At 40.3% G+C, this 14129-nt stretch overlaps 1 protein-coding gene across 9 annotated transcripts; it reads left to right on the top strand.

Moving 5' to 3' along the window:
• The first annotated feature begins 757 nt into the window (after nucleotides 1-757).
• On the top strand, nucleotides 758-13793 carry sf3b1 (splicing factor 3b, subunit 1). 9 transcript variants are annotated; one of them, XM_008327998.3, is made up of 24 exons: nucleotides 760-877; nucleotides 1719-1891; nucleotides 2071-2172; nucleotides 2260-2374; nucleotides 4465-4544; nucleotides 4658-4843; nucleotides 7204-7666; nucleotides 7863-7984; nucleotides 8115-8312; nucleotides 8409-8510; nucleotides 8612-8791; nucleotides 8872-8958; nucleotides 9286-9556; nucleotides 9692-9837; nucleotides 10045-10191; nucleotides 10679-10804; nucleotides 10918-11139; nucleotides 11240-11422; nucleotides 11623-11734; nucleotides 11817-11937; nucleotides 12051-12182; nucleotides 12335-12607; nucleotides 12799-13015; nucleotides 13179-13793. In XM_008327998.3, the coding sequence occupies exons 1-24, from the start codon at nucleotides 850-852 to the stop codon at nucleotides 13335-13337; spliced, it is 3945 nt and encodes a 1314-aa protein (XP_008326220.1). In that variant the 5' UTR covers nucleotides 760-849; the 3' UTR covers nucleotides 13338-13793. The 9 variants fall into 9 exon arrangements, 5 of the variants coding, with proteins under 5 accessions (XP_024919804.1, XP_008326220.1, XP_024919803.1 ...); XM_025064035.1 differs by lacking the exons at nucleotides 760-877; nucleotides 1719-1891; nucleotides 2071-2172; nucleotides 2260-2374 and adding an exon at nucleotides 2387-4125; XM_025064034.1 differs by lacking the exons at nucleotides 760-877; nucleotides 1719-1891; nucleotides 2071-2172; ... (1 more) ...; nucleotides 4465-4544; nucleotides 4658-4843 and adding exons at nucleotides 5012-6196; nucleotides 6536-6615; nucleotides 6729-6914.
• Nucleotides 13794-14129: the final 336 nt, after the last annotated feature.

The following is a 14129-nucleotide window of genomic DNA, read 5'->3' as shown; positions in this document are numbered from 1 at the left end:
CGCTTTTTTATGTGGGCAGAGACTTATGTAATGGAATGTTTAGCCAATGCGTCAACATTAAATAAGTTAAATAAGTACTTAATTGTACGTTTGTGAACATATTTATAATTACCTATCAATCTATATGCTGTAACTTCTCAACTAAAAACAATTGACTTATTCAGAAAGACAAGTGGCATAATCAATAGGATTATGAAATTATTATATATATACAGTATATATTAGTAGTAGTAGAAGAACCAGTAAGGGAAGTATCTTTAGTTGCCTCAAAACATTAAATTAACATTTTGAGTTCTAAAAATAGCTGTTGTGCTGTTGCTTCTCCTCTATGTGGCTATACAGAGGATGTATTGTAATGGGATTTAATTTTTCAATTCAGTTATTAAAGGCTGGACAAACAACAATAAATTAAGAAACACTTTTGAAAAGATCAAAGACAGGAGAAATTCCACCAGTTGGCATAAAAACATAAAAGAACGTCACAACACAAATTTCTTCATCCTTTTGTACTCCACTCTTGTCGTAGGTATCGTAACATATCAACAAGGAATAAAAATGTCAATAAGGAAAAGGCATCTGGTATTTTTTATTAAGTTGCCAGATGGCACAAAACTGTAGCAAATCAAGACAATGCATTATTTTTTCTATAACATCTGCAACATTGTTTGTAGTAAAATAATAATAAAATTATTATTATTATTATCATTGTTATTATTATTGTTATCATTATTTTTTCATATGTTTTGCTTACAGAAAAGTAGATCGTTCAAATTTGATCCAGCGGCTACAAAAAAGACGGAAGTATAGTTCACGCACTTCCGCCTTCAGACTCCATCACCGATCACCAAAATGGCGAAGGCAGCCAAGACCCACGAAGGTAAATCTTTTCCAAATATGTATTAGCCGTTTCATTTAAATATCGCCTTTTATTAAAGAACGAATTCAAGTGCATCGTGTGAACATTATAATATGAGGTTTTTCGAAAACGTGTATAGAAATGATAGTTTTCGAGGGCGACATGTACCAGGCCTCTCATACGACACAACGCGGACAGAAGATAATGGCGCTGGTTGCTAACATGTTAACTTGTTAGCTTTATGGAGCTCTCTTGCAATCTCTACAACAACGCACTGTGAATCTTCCTTTTGTTGAAATGTGTGTTTCAATTCACCAACGCAAATGAACAATTAATATTTGGTATAGAAACATGAAAAAATGGTTAACTTTAAGTTATTTTTACTTTCGGTATTGTTAACACACCACGACTAAGCTATTATTGATTTGACTGAGAACTTAGCTTGCAGTTCGTTATTTATTTATTTTAATTAGTTTTTTTTATTTATCTTGGTGACTCCTAATACTTAGTTATCGAAGTTTTTCATTTTATTTTCGTTCGTTCATGTCCTACTGAATGAGACGTATTATTCGCATCATCACAAAGCGCCAACTGCTCATAATTGGAAACTGAGCACAACAGTTTTCTTTCGCACTTACCAAACTGTATTTTAACATAAATATTCGCTATTATACAAAAAATATTTTTGAAATCTGCAAAAGATCTCCTTTAGGAAATCTCTCCTTATTCCATTAATGGTCCTTTATAGATATTAGTAGTGTCAAGTTGACAAACCCATTTATGTCTTTATTTATGTTTTTTTAAAACATTATTTTACTGCACAAATTAACTAGTTGCCTTGTTATTGGTGCCTTCCCTTTAGATATTGAGGCGCAGATCCTGGAAATCCAGGGGATGAAGGCCAATCTCCAGCAGGAAGGAGAGAAGGGGGTGGGCCTTGTTTCCACTGGTTTTTTTGACCAGGAGATCTATGGAGGAAGTGACAGTCGCTTTGCTGGATATGTCACATCCATTGCTGCAAATGAACAGGAAGAGGTAAGTTTTGTTTTTGTTTATTTATTTACCCACACTCAGTGCCATTTAAATGGTGCCTTTTTTAACCTATGAATTATGTTTGTAATTTGTAATCTGGAGTATTAGTTGCATAGGAGCTGGGAGGTTTTTGTAATTTTGGCAAGACTTGACTTACATCCTATTTATCTCTCTTTCTGCAGGATGATGAAGACGATACATCAACAAGCTTGTTGGGACCAAAGAAGCCGGGATACCATGCGCCTGTGGCAATACTCAACGCCATTCCTCAGTCAGATGAGACTGTATGTATCTTGTCCAGTTGTTATTTTTTTGCGGTCATTTTACAATTGATAAATAATCAAATGTTCCAAATTTTTGGTTTTTCGCAGTATGACCCATTTGCAGAGCATCGTCCACAGAAGATTGCCGATCGGGAGGACGAGTACAAAGCCCGGCGCATGCAGATGATCATCTCACCTGAGCGTCTGGATCCCTTTGTAGATGGTAAAATTTAAATGTATTTTTTTTTACATTATATTTTTATCATGTCTCACCTTTTCATGGATCACCTTTTTGTATAACCCCCTCATGATTATCAGTGCCTTTGTTATTTCAACCCTTCGACTACAATGCAATAGCTTGCTTCCCAGACTCCATGCCTTTCCTGTGGTCAATCCTGTGTGGTCCAAGAGTTTTCTTTTTTGCTTCTGTTGCTTTTCCTTCTTACATGATCTTCCAACTATCTTTTTAGTGGCATTAAATGTATGTCATGACATGCAATCTGAAAAAATTGTTTGGAGCCTGGGGTGCAAAAGTTGAGTTTTATTTTGGTATGTGTTTGAACATAATCTGACCCACTTTATGGTTGTCATGTTTTCTTTGGGAAAGGTAGTTAGGTCCTCACTGTTTAAAAGGAGCCTTTTTGCCTAACAAACGTGGGTTGCACATAGGTTGTGTGTGAGTCGAAGGGTTGTTGGTGTCAGTCTACATAATATTGGGATGTGTGTAATTTTCTTGATGAGAGTTAGAAAGTGGGAGGGTTAGCTAACTAACCATGGGTGCCAGATACTTACAGGGGACAGGAATAATCAAGTAATTAATATAGTGAGAGAAAAAAATATATATTTTTTTTTTGTCCTGCCATCCTCAGATTTGTCTGGCCCCAAAGGTAAAAGGCTTGTAATAGTTAACACTCAGTTGGCATTTTAGCTGTAATGAATCCCTTAGGTCCTTAAGGACACTGGAAAAACAAGCCAAATGTAGGCCGGCAACCACAACCACCTTATTCCTACACTTTATTTCTATCCAGTTTTGCTTAAAAAGTTCTTTTTACTCCATTTAAATTTGGGTAACCAGTTTAGGTTTTTTTTTAGTCACATAGTTTGTAGGTTTTAATCCCCTGACAGTCTGAGCCGTATTGGCCTGAATGGATTCGGGTTGGGTCTAGCTGTCTAAAGCCTGCATGTAGAGAGAGCTCTTGTTACAACGTTGTATGTTGCAAATATATTTTTATTTTACAACTCTCTCTGTAAAATAGAAATATGTTATCAAGAAAACAAAATGTGTACCACAATACCACAGGCCCATACTAACTGTCCTTAATTTCTCTCCTACAGCAGTACTGCTTTGCCAGTCCTGTACTGCACTCTGTTAAGGGTGCAGCAACTCATCCTGTGTAGGTTATGGGAAACACAGAGCTGTGAACTTGTCAGTTTGGTCAGGGTCTACTGGCTGCTTGTTTGGGGAAGTCAGATGCAGCCCAGCTACAGCAAACATCAGTCTCCTCAGAGCCCCACGTTTTTCTGTTTGGCTTCTTTCAAAACACAAATTCAATATTTGACATTTATGCAATGCCTTTTTGATTGAAAATTATTGGCCAAATTTAAGACCAAATTATTTTTTTACTGAGCTGCTTTCCAAACTTAAATTATCCATTTTTGCATCAGAATGACGAAGTAAATATTTAAGTTTCTGAATGTACTGAAGTGAAGCAGTTTATAGCTGTAGCCTAGCATCTGTTAGTAAAATGTGGACCACAAATATTTTTAAATGAGGAGCATCACACAACGAAGTTGCTGTTTTTTAAAGTCTGTGATTATTTTTGAGTTCTTTAATTTTATGCAACACAGGTGGTATTCTTTTATGTGTGCGTTTAAACCATTTTCCAAAGTGTTACTAATGGTAAAAAGCAATTTTCTAGGCTGCTTTTCTGCCGGTTGAAGTCTGACTGCAGAAGGACCCTTGGCACTGAAAGTGTACGTATTCTGAAGAGCACAGCCCAGGACCCCTGCATCAGTGATGGCTAGATCATCTTAATCCACTTACAAAAACAACCGCAGCTCTTCTCTTTATGTATCTGCTTGTTTTCTTCCATTAGAATGCTATGATTGTATTTAAAGCTGTACTTTAATTTAATTTAGTAGAACTTTGAGAACCAGTTCTATGTGAAACAATAACAGAAATATTAGTTAATCTGTTAAAAAGACTCAGGGTTAGCTGGCTGTGTTTGTGCTTGCTGTCTTTGTGGAAACTCGTGTCCCTGGAATGTAACATGATGAGTTTTCCTTTGTTCTTGTTGGTGCTTTTTCGCGCAGGGGGCAAAACACCGGACCCAAAGATGAAAGTCAGGTCATATGTGGACATCATGTTGGAACAGAATCTGTCCAAAGAAGAGGTTAGTGGCCTTTTTTTATTCGGTGTAATTCATTAATGATGTTTATGATCTGTTTATTGCATCATTGTGTCAACCATCAGCCTTATAAAGTTTGTGCCTTTGTGTTTTCACAGAGGGAGATTCGGATGCAGCTGGCGGAGAAGGCCAAGGCAGGGGAATTGAAAGTTGTAAACGGGTCTGCAGCCAGCCAGGCAGCCACGAAACGCAAGCGCCGCTGGGACCAGACAGCTGATCAAACACCCTCTAATGCTACACCCAAAAAGATGTCCAGTTGGGACCAGGCCGATGCCAATGTTGAGGTGATTTACTCACATTTCTAGCCCGTACTTTGTCTGAGATTGTGAATATGCAGATAATAATTTAAAAGTTAACATCTTGTTTGGTCAGCTGACCTTTTTGGTTGGACATGAAATATTCTAAGTGTCTTAAAATGGAGGGTTAGCTAACTAACCATGGGTGCCAGATACTTACAGGGGACAGGAATAATCAAGTAATTAATATAGTGAGAGAAAAAAATATATATTTTTTTTTTGTCCTGCCATCCTCAGATTTGTCTGGCCCCAAAGGTAAAAGGCTTGTAATAGTTAACACTCAGTTGGCATTTTAGCTGTAATGAATCCCTTAGGTCCTTAAGGACACTGAAAAACAAGCCAAATGTAGGCCGGCAACCACAACCACCTTATTCCTACACTTTATTTCTATCCAGTTTTGCTTAAAAAGTTCTTTTTACTCCATTTAAATTTGGGTAACCAGTTTAGGTTTTTTTTTAGTCACATAGTTTGTAGGTTTTAATCCCCTGACAGTCTGAGCCGTATTGGCCTGAATGGATTCGGGTTGGGTCTAGCTGTCTAAAGCCTGCATGTAGAGAGAGCTCTTGTTACAACGTTGTATGTTGCAAATATATTTTTATTTTACAACTCTCTCTGTAAAATAGAAATATGTTATCAAGAAAACAAAATGTGTACCACAATACCACAGGCCCATACTAACTGTCCTTAATTTCTCTCCTACAGCAGTACTGCTTTGCCAGTCCTGTACTGCACTCTGTTAAGGGTGCAGCAACTCATCCTGTGTAGGTTATGGGAAACACAGAGCTGTGAACTTGTCAGTTTGGTCAGGGTCTACTGGCTGCTTGTTTGGGGAAGTCAGATGCAGCCCAGCTACAGCAAACATCAGTCTCCTCAGAGCCCCACGTTTTTCTGTTTGGCTTCTTTCAAAACACAAATTCAATATTTGACATTTATGCAATGCCTTTTTGATTGAAAATTATTGGCCAAATTTAAGACCAAATTATTTTTTTACTGAGCTGCTTTCCAAACTTAAATTATCCATTTTTGCATCAGAATGACGAAGTAAATATTTAAGTTTCTGAATGTACTGAAGTGAAGCAGTTTATAGCTGTAGCCTAGCATCTGTTAGTAAAATGTGGACCACAAATATTTTTAAATGAGGAGCATCACACAACGAAGTTGCTGTTTTTTAAAGTCTGTGATTATTTTTGAGTTCTTTAATTTTATGCAACACAGGTGGTATTCTTTTATGTGTGCGTTTAAACCATTTTCCAAAGTGTTACTAATGGTAAAAAGCAATTTTCTAGGCTGCTTTTCTGCCGGTTGAAGTCTGACTGCAGAAGGACCCTTGGCACTGAAAGTGTACGTATTCTGAAGAGCACAGCCCAGGACCCCTGCATCAGTGATGGCTAGATCATCTTAATCCACTTACAAAAACAACCGCAGCTCTTCTCTTTATGTATCTGCTTGTTTTCTTCCATTAGAATGCTATGATTGTATTTAAAGCTGTACTTTAATTTAATTTAGTAGAACTTTGAGAACCAGTTCTATGTGAAACAATAACAGAAATATTAGTTAATCTGTTAAAAAGACTCAGGGTTAGCTGGCTGTGTTTGTGCTTGCTGTCTTTGTGGAAACTCGTGTCCCTGGAATGTAACATGATGAGTTTTCCTTTGTTCTTGTTGGTGCTTTTTCGCGCAGGGGGCAAAACACCGGACCCAAAGATGAAAGTCAGGTCATATGTGGACATCATGTTGGAACAGAATCTGTCCAAAGAAGAGGTTAGTGGCCTTTTTTTATTCGGTGTAATTCATTAATGATGTTTATGATCTGTTTATTGCATCATTGTGTCAACCATCAGCCTTATAAAGTTTGTGCCTTTGTGTTTTCACAGAGGGAGATTCGGATGCAGCTGGCGGAGAAGGCCAAGGCAGGGGAATTGAAAGTTGTAAACGGGTCTGCAGCCAGCCAGGCAGCCACGAAACGCAAGCGCCGCTGGGACCAGACAGCTGATCAAACACCCTCTAATGCTACACCCAAAAAGATGTCCAGTTGGGACCAGGCCGATGCCAATGTTGAGGTGATTTACTCACATTTCTAGCCCGTACTTTGTCTGAGATTGTGAATATGCAGATAATAATTTAAAAGTTAACATCTTGTTTGGTCAGCTGACCTTTTTGGTTGGACATGAAATATTCTAAGTGTCTTAAAATCTTGTTATGGCTGTCCTGTCTTTTGAAATTGATTGCCTTTTGGCTTCTTGTTATGGCTGTCCTGTCTTTTGAATTTGATTGCCTTTCGGCTGTTCCTTTCAGTAGTCCCCACAGATCATCTTCCTCCTACTTATCATTAAGTGACCTATTTTTCAGACTCCTGGGCACACCCCTGCACACACACCATCAAACAGTCGCTGGGATGAAACCCCTGGTCGTCCCAAGGGCAGCGAGACCCCAGGAGCCACTCCCAGCACCCGCATGTGGGACCCCACGCCCAGCCACACACCTGCCGGTGCCGCGACTCCTGGCAGAGACACTCCTGGCCATGCTACGCCAGGCCACGGTGGAGCCACAGGGAGCGTACGCAAAAACCGTTGGGATGAAACCCCAAAGACAGAAAGAGAGACTCCAGGACACGGCAGTGGCTGGGCTGAAACCCCACGTACAGACAGAGGAGACGAATCCGTGGGTGAGACGCCGACCCCGGGAGCTTCCAAGAGGAAGTCTCGCTGGGATGAAACGCCTGCCAGTCAAATGGGATCGTCAACGCCTCTGCTCACACCAGGAAAGACACCAATTGGAACACCAGCAATGAACATGGCCACCCCAACACCAGGTTTGTCATTTTGATGTGCTCATCGTGTATGCAACTATGTTTCCCATAGCATCATTTGTTGTCATTGTATTCAGTAATAGTGTAATTCTATTTTCAGAAACCAAAATCTGTTAGCACAATGGTTCATTGACACCTGAAATATCTGAAATAACATAACTGAATGTTTATTTATTGGTCTTATTTATTTTTTGTGTAGGACACCTGATGAGCATGACTCCAGAGCAGTTGCAAGCTTGGAGGTGGGAGCGGGAAATTGATGAAAGAAACCGTCCACTTACAGATGACGAGCTTGATGCCATGTTTCCAGAAGGATACAAGGTTTTGTTTTGTTTTTTTTTTTTTTTGTTTTTGGAGCTACTTATTTTTATGTTAAACTATAAAACATGTTTAACATTCACCTTTAAAGCTAAGGTGATGCTGACAGTTTTTCTCCTTTTCTGCTCCTCAGGTCTTGCCTCCACCTGCAGGTTACGTTCCAATTCGTACACCTGCCCGTAAACTTTCGGCCACACCGACACCCATTGGAGGGATGACAGGTTTCCACATGCAGGTTGAAGATCGCACCACGAAACAGATGAATGACCAACCATCCGGAAATCTCCCTTTCCTCAAACCAGACGACATCCAGTATTTCGACAAACTACTGGTGAGCATCGAGCATGAAACCACATAAAACCAGTGTTTGGGATGTCGTTTCTGACTGACGATTAAAGTGTCTTACGAGTATTTGTGTATATTTCAGGTGGAAGTGGATGAGTCCACTTTGAGCCCAGAGGAACAGAAGGAAAGAAAGATTATGAAGCTGCTGCTAAAAATTAAAAATGGAACACCACCCATGAGGAAGGTTGGTCAATGTTGACAACTTTTGCAACATAATTAAAACCTATTAATTTTGCTGGTAACATTACTCTTCCCCACACTGATGATCCTCTCTTCTCTTTCCAGGCTGCACTGCGTCAGATCACGGATAAAGCCCGTGAATTTGGAGCCGGTCCCCTGTTCAACCAGATTCTGCCACTTCTGATGTCGCCTACCCTAGAGGATCAGGAGCGTCACTTGCTGGTCAAAGTTATTGATCGAATTCTTTATAAACTGGATGACTTGGTTCGACCATATGTGCACAAGGTATGGGCCCTAACAATAATATGTATTACGACATTTTAATTTACTGTCTGAAAAATTAAATGCTCTTTTTTTGTCTCCAGATTCTGGTGGTGATTGAGCCACTGCTGATTGATGAAGATTACTATGCCCGAGTGGAAGGTCGAGAAATTATATCCAACTTGGCAAAGGTATTTTTTCTTTTTTTATTGTTCTCCACATTTTAGGCTCTGCGAACATTTCTCGCCTGTATGACCTGCTTTTGTGGTCAAGTCAGGGCTAGTAGTTCGCTAAATTAACACCAGCACGAGATCTAGCAGACCTGACAATGACATTTGGTCTGTTCTCACCCTGCACCCGTTGGTTACAATAAGTTTGATTATGGGCAGATATGCATTATCAGATATCAGCAACTTTTTTTTATTTTTAAACAATTTTCATTTGAACGACCAATCCAAAGACTGCTAATTATTCATCAAATCAAATGTATTAATCCGTCTTTCTCTTGTCCTCTCCAGGCAGCCGGGTTGGCCACAATGATCTCCACTATGCGACCTGATATCGACAACATGGATGAGTACGTAAGAAACACCACAGCCAGAGCCTTTGCCGTCGTGGCCTCTGCCCTGGGTATTCCTTCACTGCTGCCCTTCCTCAAGGCTGTGTGTAAAAGCAAAAAGTCCTGGCAAGCTAGACACACGGGCATCAAGATTGTGCAGCAGATCGCCATCCTCATGGGCTGTGCCATTCTGCCCCATCTTCGTAGCTTGGTGGAGATTATTGAACATGGTAAGTGCTGTTCATAATCTCATTGTACACGCATAATACACATTTACAGACATGTAAATGCAGTTCAATCAACTGAAAACTGAACTGCTGCCAGGCATTAGGAATAACATGGCCAACGTTCGGTTTTGTCATCAGGTCTGGTAGATGAGCAGCAGAAGGTGAGGACCATCAGTGCCCTGGCCATAGCTGCTCTTGCTGAAGCTGCTACACCCTATGGTATTGAGTCCTTTGACTCCGTCCTTAAGCCGCTCTGGAAGGGTATCAGGCAGCACAGAGGAAAGGTAAGAAGTCAAATTGTAACTTTAATAAATTTAAAACATTTTCTAAAAAAAAAAAAATGCAACGTTGTCACTCAGCACTCAGTCTGTGTGTAGCTCCGGAGTGAATATTTGCTTGCTATAGTGACTCCTCTGAGGTGCTGCTGCTTAGTTAGTTTGAAAGCATCCACCTTCTGTTGCTCATCTATACATTGATTTCTTTGTCACCAGGGTTTGGCGGCTTTTCTCAAAGCTATTGGTTACTTGATTCCACTGATGGATGCCGAGTATGCCAACTACTACACCAGAGAGGTGATGTTGATCCTTATCAGAGAGTTCCAGTCACCCGATGAAGAGATGAAGAAGATTGTGCTTAAGGTAAGAGTGTAGATGAAGAGTCGTCTTTGAGTTTGAGCAACTTTTCTCGTCTGGTCAACCACTCCATGGCTGCATCAGAGCTAGTACGTTGCTATATTATTGCCAGCATGAGAATCAGCAGAGAAGACATTTTAATAATTTTCTCTGTTCTCACCCTGCACCTGTTGGCTACATATAAAACCTCCAGATTTTAAAGACCCAGCATTTTCCTCTTAGATAACTGATACTTTTAAAGACCCAGCATTTTCCTCTTAGGAAAATGCATTCATGCTATTAGTTCTGGTTTACAACAAAATAATTTAGGTCCTGTTTAAGAATTCCACAAAATCCTGTATTAACAATCTCAGTCAACACTTTAGATTAGTATTGAAAAATGTTACTGCACATTTCTGGTACGAAACGTCAGAGGCTTAAATTAGTGAACCAGCTATTTTTATGACTTCTTGCTGAACACCTGTAGTAACTTTCTTCCTTTTTTTTTTGACAGGTGGTGAAGCAGTGTTGTGGTACAGATGGTGTTGAGGCAAACTACATAAAGACTGAAATCCTGCCGCCGTTCTTCAAACACTTCTGGCAGCACAGAATGGCTCTGGATAGGCGTAACTACAGACAGGTATGGGTTATGTTATTTCAAAGAATTCTATTGTGTGTGCAATTTGTATACTGTTGAAATCTTAGCTTATGCTATTATCTCTGGAGTTTGAATTCTCTCATGTCCTCTGACAGTTGGTGGACACCACCGTGGAGTTGGCTAACAAAGTGGGAGCCGCCGAGATCATTTCTCGCATCGTTGATGACCTGAAAGACGAGGCTGAGCAGTACAGAAAGATGGTGATGGAGACCATTGAGAAAATTATGGGTAATCTGGGCGCCGCTGACATCGACCACAAGCTGGAGGAACAGCTGATCGACGGTATTCTGTATGCGTTCCAGGAGCAGACGACAGAGGTGAGAGACATCACTTTAATCTTTGTTCAAAAAGTACAAAATGTGAAATTGTACACGCATTCAGTGACACACATTGTTTTTATAAATCCTTTTCATTCAGGACTCTGTGATGCTGAACGGTTTTGGAACAGTGGTCAATGCCCTCGGAAAGCGCGTGAAACCGTACCTCCCGCAGATCTGTGGTACGGTGCTGTGGCGTCTGAATAACAAGTCCGCAAAGGTCCGACAGCAGGCTGCTGACCTCATCTCCCGCACTGCTGTCGTCATGAAGACTTGTCAGGAGGTACGCTGATTAGACGTTAGAAACACTTAGAAACCAGAGATTAATTTTGTTTTTAGAAAACATGGCTCTGTATCAAGAACAATTTCATGCTCTTCTCAAACCATAGACGAGAAATGTAAATATCCTCTAGAGGGTTTTTTTTAAATTATTGGTGATCAGACTTGCTTCTTTTCTGGAATTAAACGCCTCTTTCTCTGCAGGAGAAGCTGATGGGTCACTTGGGTGTGGTGCTATACGAGTACCTGGGAGAAGAGTATCCTGAAGTGCTGGGAAGTATCCTAGGAGCTCTGAAGGCCATTGTCAATGTCATTGGTACGTCACTGCATCACGTTACTTTAACCAACAGGGATTGAAGTACTTGCGAATGACGGACTTTATTTTTCTTTTATAACAGGTATGCACAAGATGACTCCTCCAATCAAAGACCTGCTTCCTCGTCTCACGCCCATCCTGAAGAACAGACATGAGAAGGTACAGGAGAATTGTATCGACCTGGTGGGAAGAATTGCTGACAGGTTAGTGAAATCAGAACTTACCCCCTACGTATCTCTACATTTAATCCACTTTTCTTTCTTTTTTTCTGTAATTTGTCCGGTTTTTAAACTGTTTGAAATGATTCCTGTTTCAGGGGAGCTGAGTACGTGTCCGCCAGGGAGTGGATGAGGATTTGCTTCGAGCTGCTCGAGTTGCTGAAAGCTCACAAGAAGGCAATCCGCAGAGCCACGGTCAACACGTTTGGCTACATCGCCAAAGCCATCGGGTGAGTTCAAGTGAACTGATTATTGTTCGGTTTACCAGAAAAGTCCTGTAAATTTTGTTTTTCATTCTCCAGGTCAATAATTCATTGAGATGACTTGAGTATGATCAGAGGCGTTAACCTCCCTCTAACTTAATCCCGATCTCTCCTTTCAGTCCCCACGATGTCTTGGCTACTCTTCTCAACAATCTTAAAGTACAAGAGCGTCAGAACAGAGTCTGTACAACTGTGGCAATTGCCATTGTTGCCGAGACCTGTTCACCCTTCACAGTGCTGCCGGCACTTATGAATGAGTATCGAGTCCCAGAGCTTAACGTCCAAAACGGTGTGCTGAAATCCCTGTCCTTCCTGTTTGAGTACATTGGAGAGATGGGCAAAGACTACATCTACGCTGTCACACCGCTGTTGGAGGACGCGCTCATGGACAGGTGAGTTAGAAACTTCCACCTGTTGTGTTTCTATGTATTTTTTTTTTAATTAACTTCTTGGTATGGGTAGTTACCACCTGTTGTGTTTCTATGTATTTTTTATTATTATTTTTTTAATTAACTTCTTGGTATTGGTAGTTGTTGGCTTCTAGCGGGTGTCATCAAGTGTTGATTGTGTCCCTGTTTCGCAGAGATCTGGTCCACAGACAGACTGCCAGCGCTGTGGTGCAGCACATGTCTCTCGGCGTCTACGGCTTCGGCTGTGAAGACTCTCTGAACCACCTGCTCAACTATGTGTGGCCCAACGTGTTTGAGACATCGCCTCATGTAATCCAGGCTGTTATGGGAGCATTGGAGGGACTGAGGGTCGCCATTGGACCCTGCCGCATGTTGCAGTACTGCTTACAGGTGAGAACTGTCCTCAGATACTGTGTCAGTATTACATTGTGTCTAAAGCTTTTGTCTGATGTGGTCTGTACATATGACCTGCACGCATTCAGTGACTTTTGTCTTTTTTTTTTTTTTTTTCTCCCCCATTTCAAGTTTCTAATTGCATCTATTTATATTCCAGGGTTTGTTCCATCCAGCCCGAAAGGTTCGAGATGTCTACTGGAAAATCTACAACTCCATCTACATCGGGTCACAAGACGCTCTCATTGCTCACTACCCACAGGTCTACAATGATGATAAAAACATTTATGTTCGTTATGAGCTTGAATATGTCTTGTAAATACAAACCTATGCTTTCTTTCCCCGGTCATGTCAGTTACTTTTTTTTTTTTCAAGCAAATGATTGATCTTTATCAATTGCTTAAATTAAAAACTCCATTCTGAGGCCACCTAGGGATCATTTTAAAAAAAAAAGAGTGAAAAATAGGGAGTTAAGGGGAATAAAAAAGAAAACATTGTAGAGTCTGTAAGTATTTTCTTTTTCTTTTTTTTTTAATGTTTCTTTAAGAAATTAAGTCATGCTCAGATGAGCCCTAGTTAAGTAATGCAACGCTGTCATGAAAATGTTTTAATTACTTAGGATTTTATGTGTGTTGGTGTTTTTTGCCAGTTGTCTGTATCATCTTTACAGAGACACACACATCCATACACACACACACACACCCTCCCTCCTATCCATGTTTTCAGACTTTTTTGCTTTATTTAATCAAAATAAAATGTTTGTGTATAAAAGTCACTTAAGTGTCAGGTCTGTTCTTACAACATTGCATTACTGGGGTTAAAGAAAATGAATGAAGAAGCCTAAAGGTTTGGTCAGCGTTTAATGGGAACTGAAGATATTTTTACCAGGGACATTTTGATGAACTTAATTTAATTTTACTAATTTAAAGTGTCCTGCACTTCACCACAGTCTGTCAGTGTGTTTCAATGACAGTACCAGCCATGGCATGAAGCTGTTTTAGATTCCTTTTACATCAAGTGAGTTGTAGCTGTGTGTAAATTATTGCAATTTGACAGATCAACTAGATCAGGCATGGGCAAACTAAGGCCCGGGGGCTATATGTGGCCCATC

The sequence above is a fragment of the Cynoglossus semilaevis genome, chromosome 16 (assembly GCF_000523025.1).
Source record: "Cynoglossus semilaevis isolate Cse_v1.0 chromosome 16, Cse_v1.0, whole genome shotgun sequence".
NCBI classification, from domain to species: Eukaryota; Metazoa; Chordata; class Actinopteri; order Pleuronectiformes; family Cynoglossidae; genus Cynoglossus; species Cynoglossus semilaevis.
This window is presented reverse-complemented; position numbering and strand designations above follow the sequence as displayed.

Bases quoted from the DNA above. Each gene is read 5' to 3' on its own strand.
- sf3b1 (XM_008327998.3), top strand. From the start codon at position 850: ATGGCGAAGGCAGCCAAGACCCACGAAG. The intron at 11,140-11,239 runs GTGAGAGACATC...CTTTTCATTCAG, and splicing joins TCCAGGAGCAGACGACAGAG to GACTCTGTGATGCTGAACGG. The intron at 11,423-11,622 runs GTACGCTGATTA...CTTTCTCTGCAG, and splicing joins TCATGAAGACTTGTCAGGAG to GAGAAGCTGATGGGTCACTT.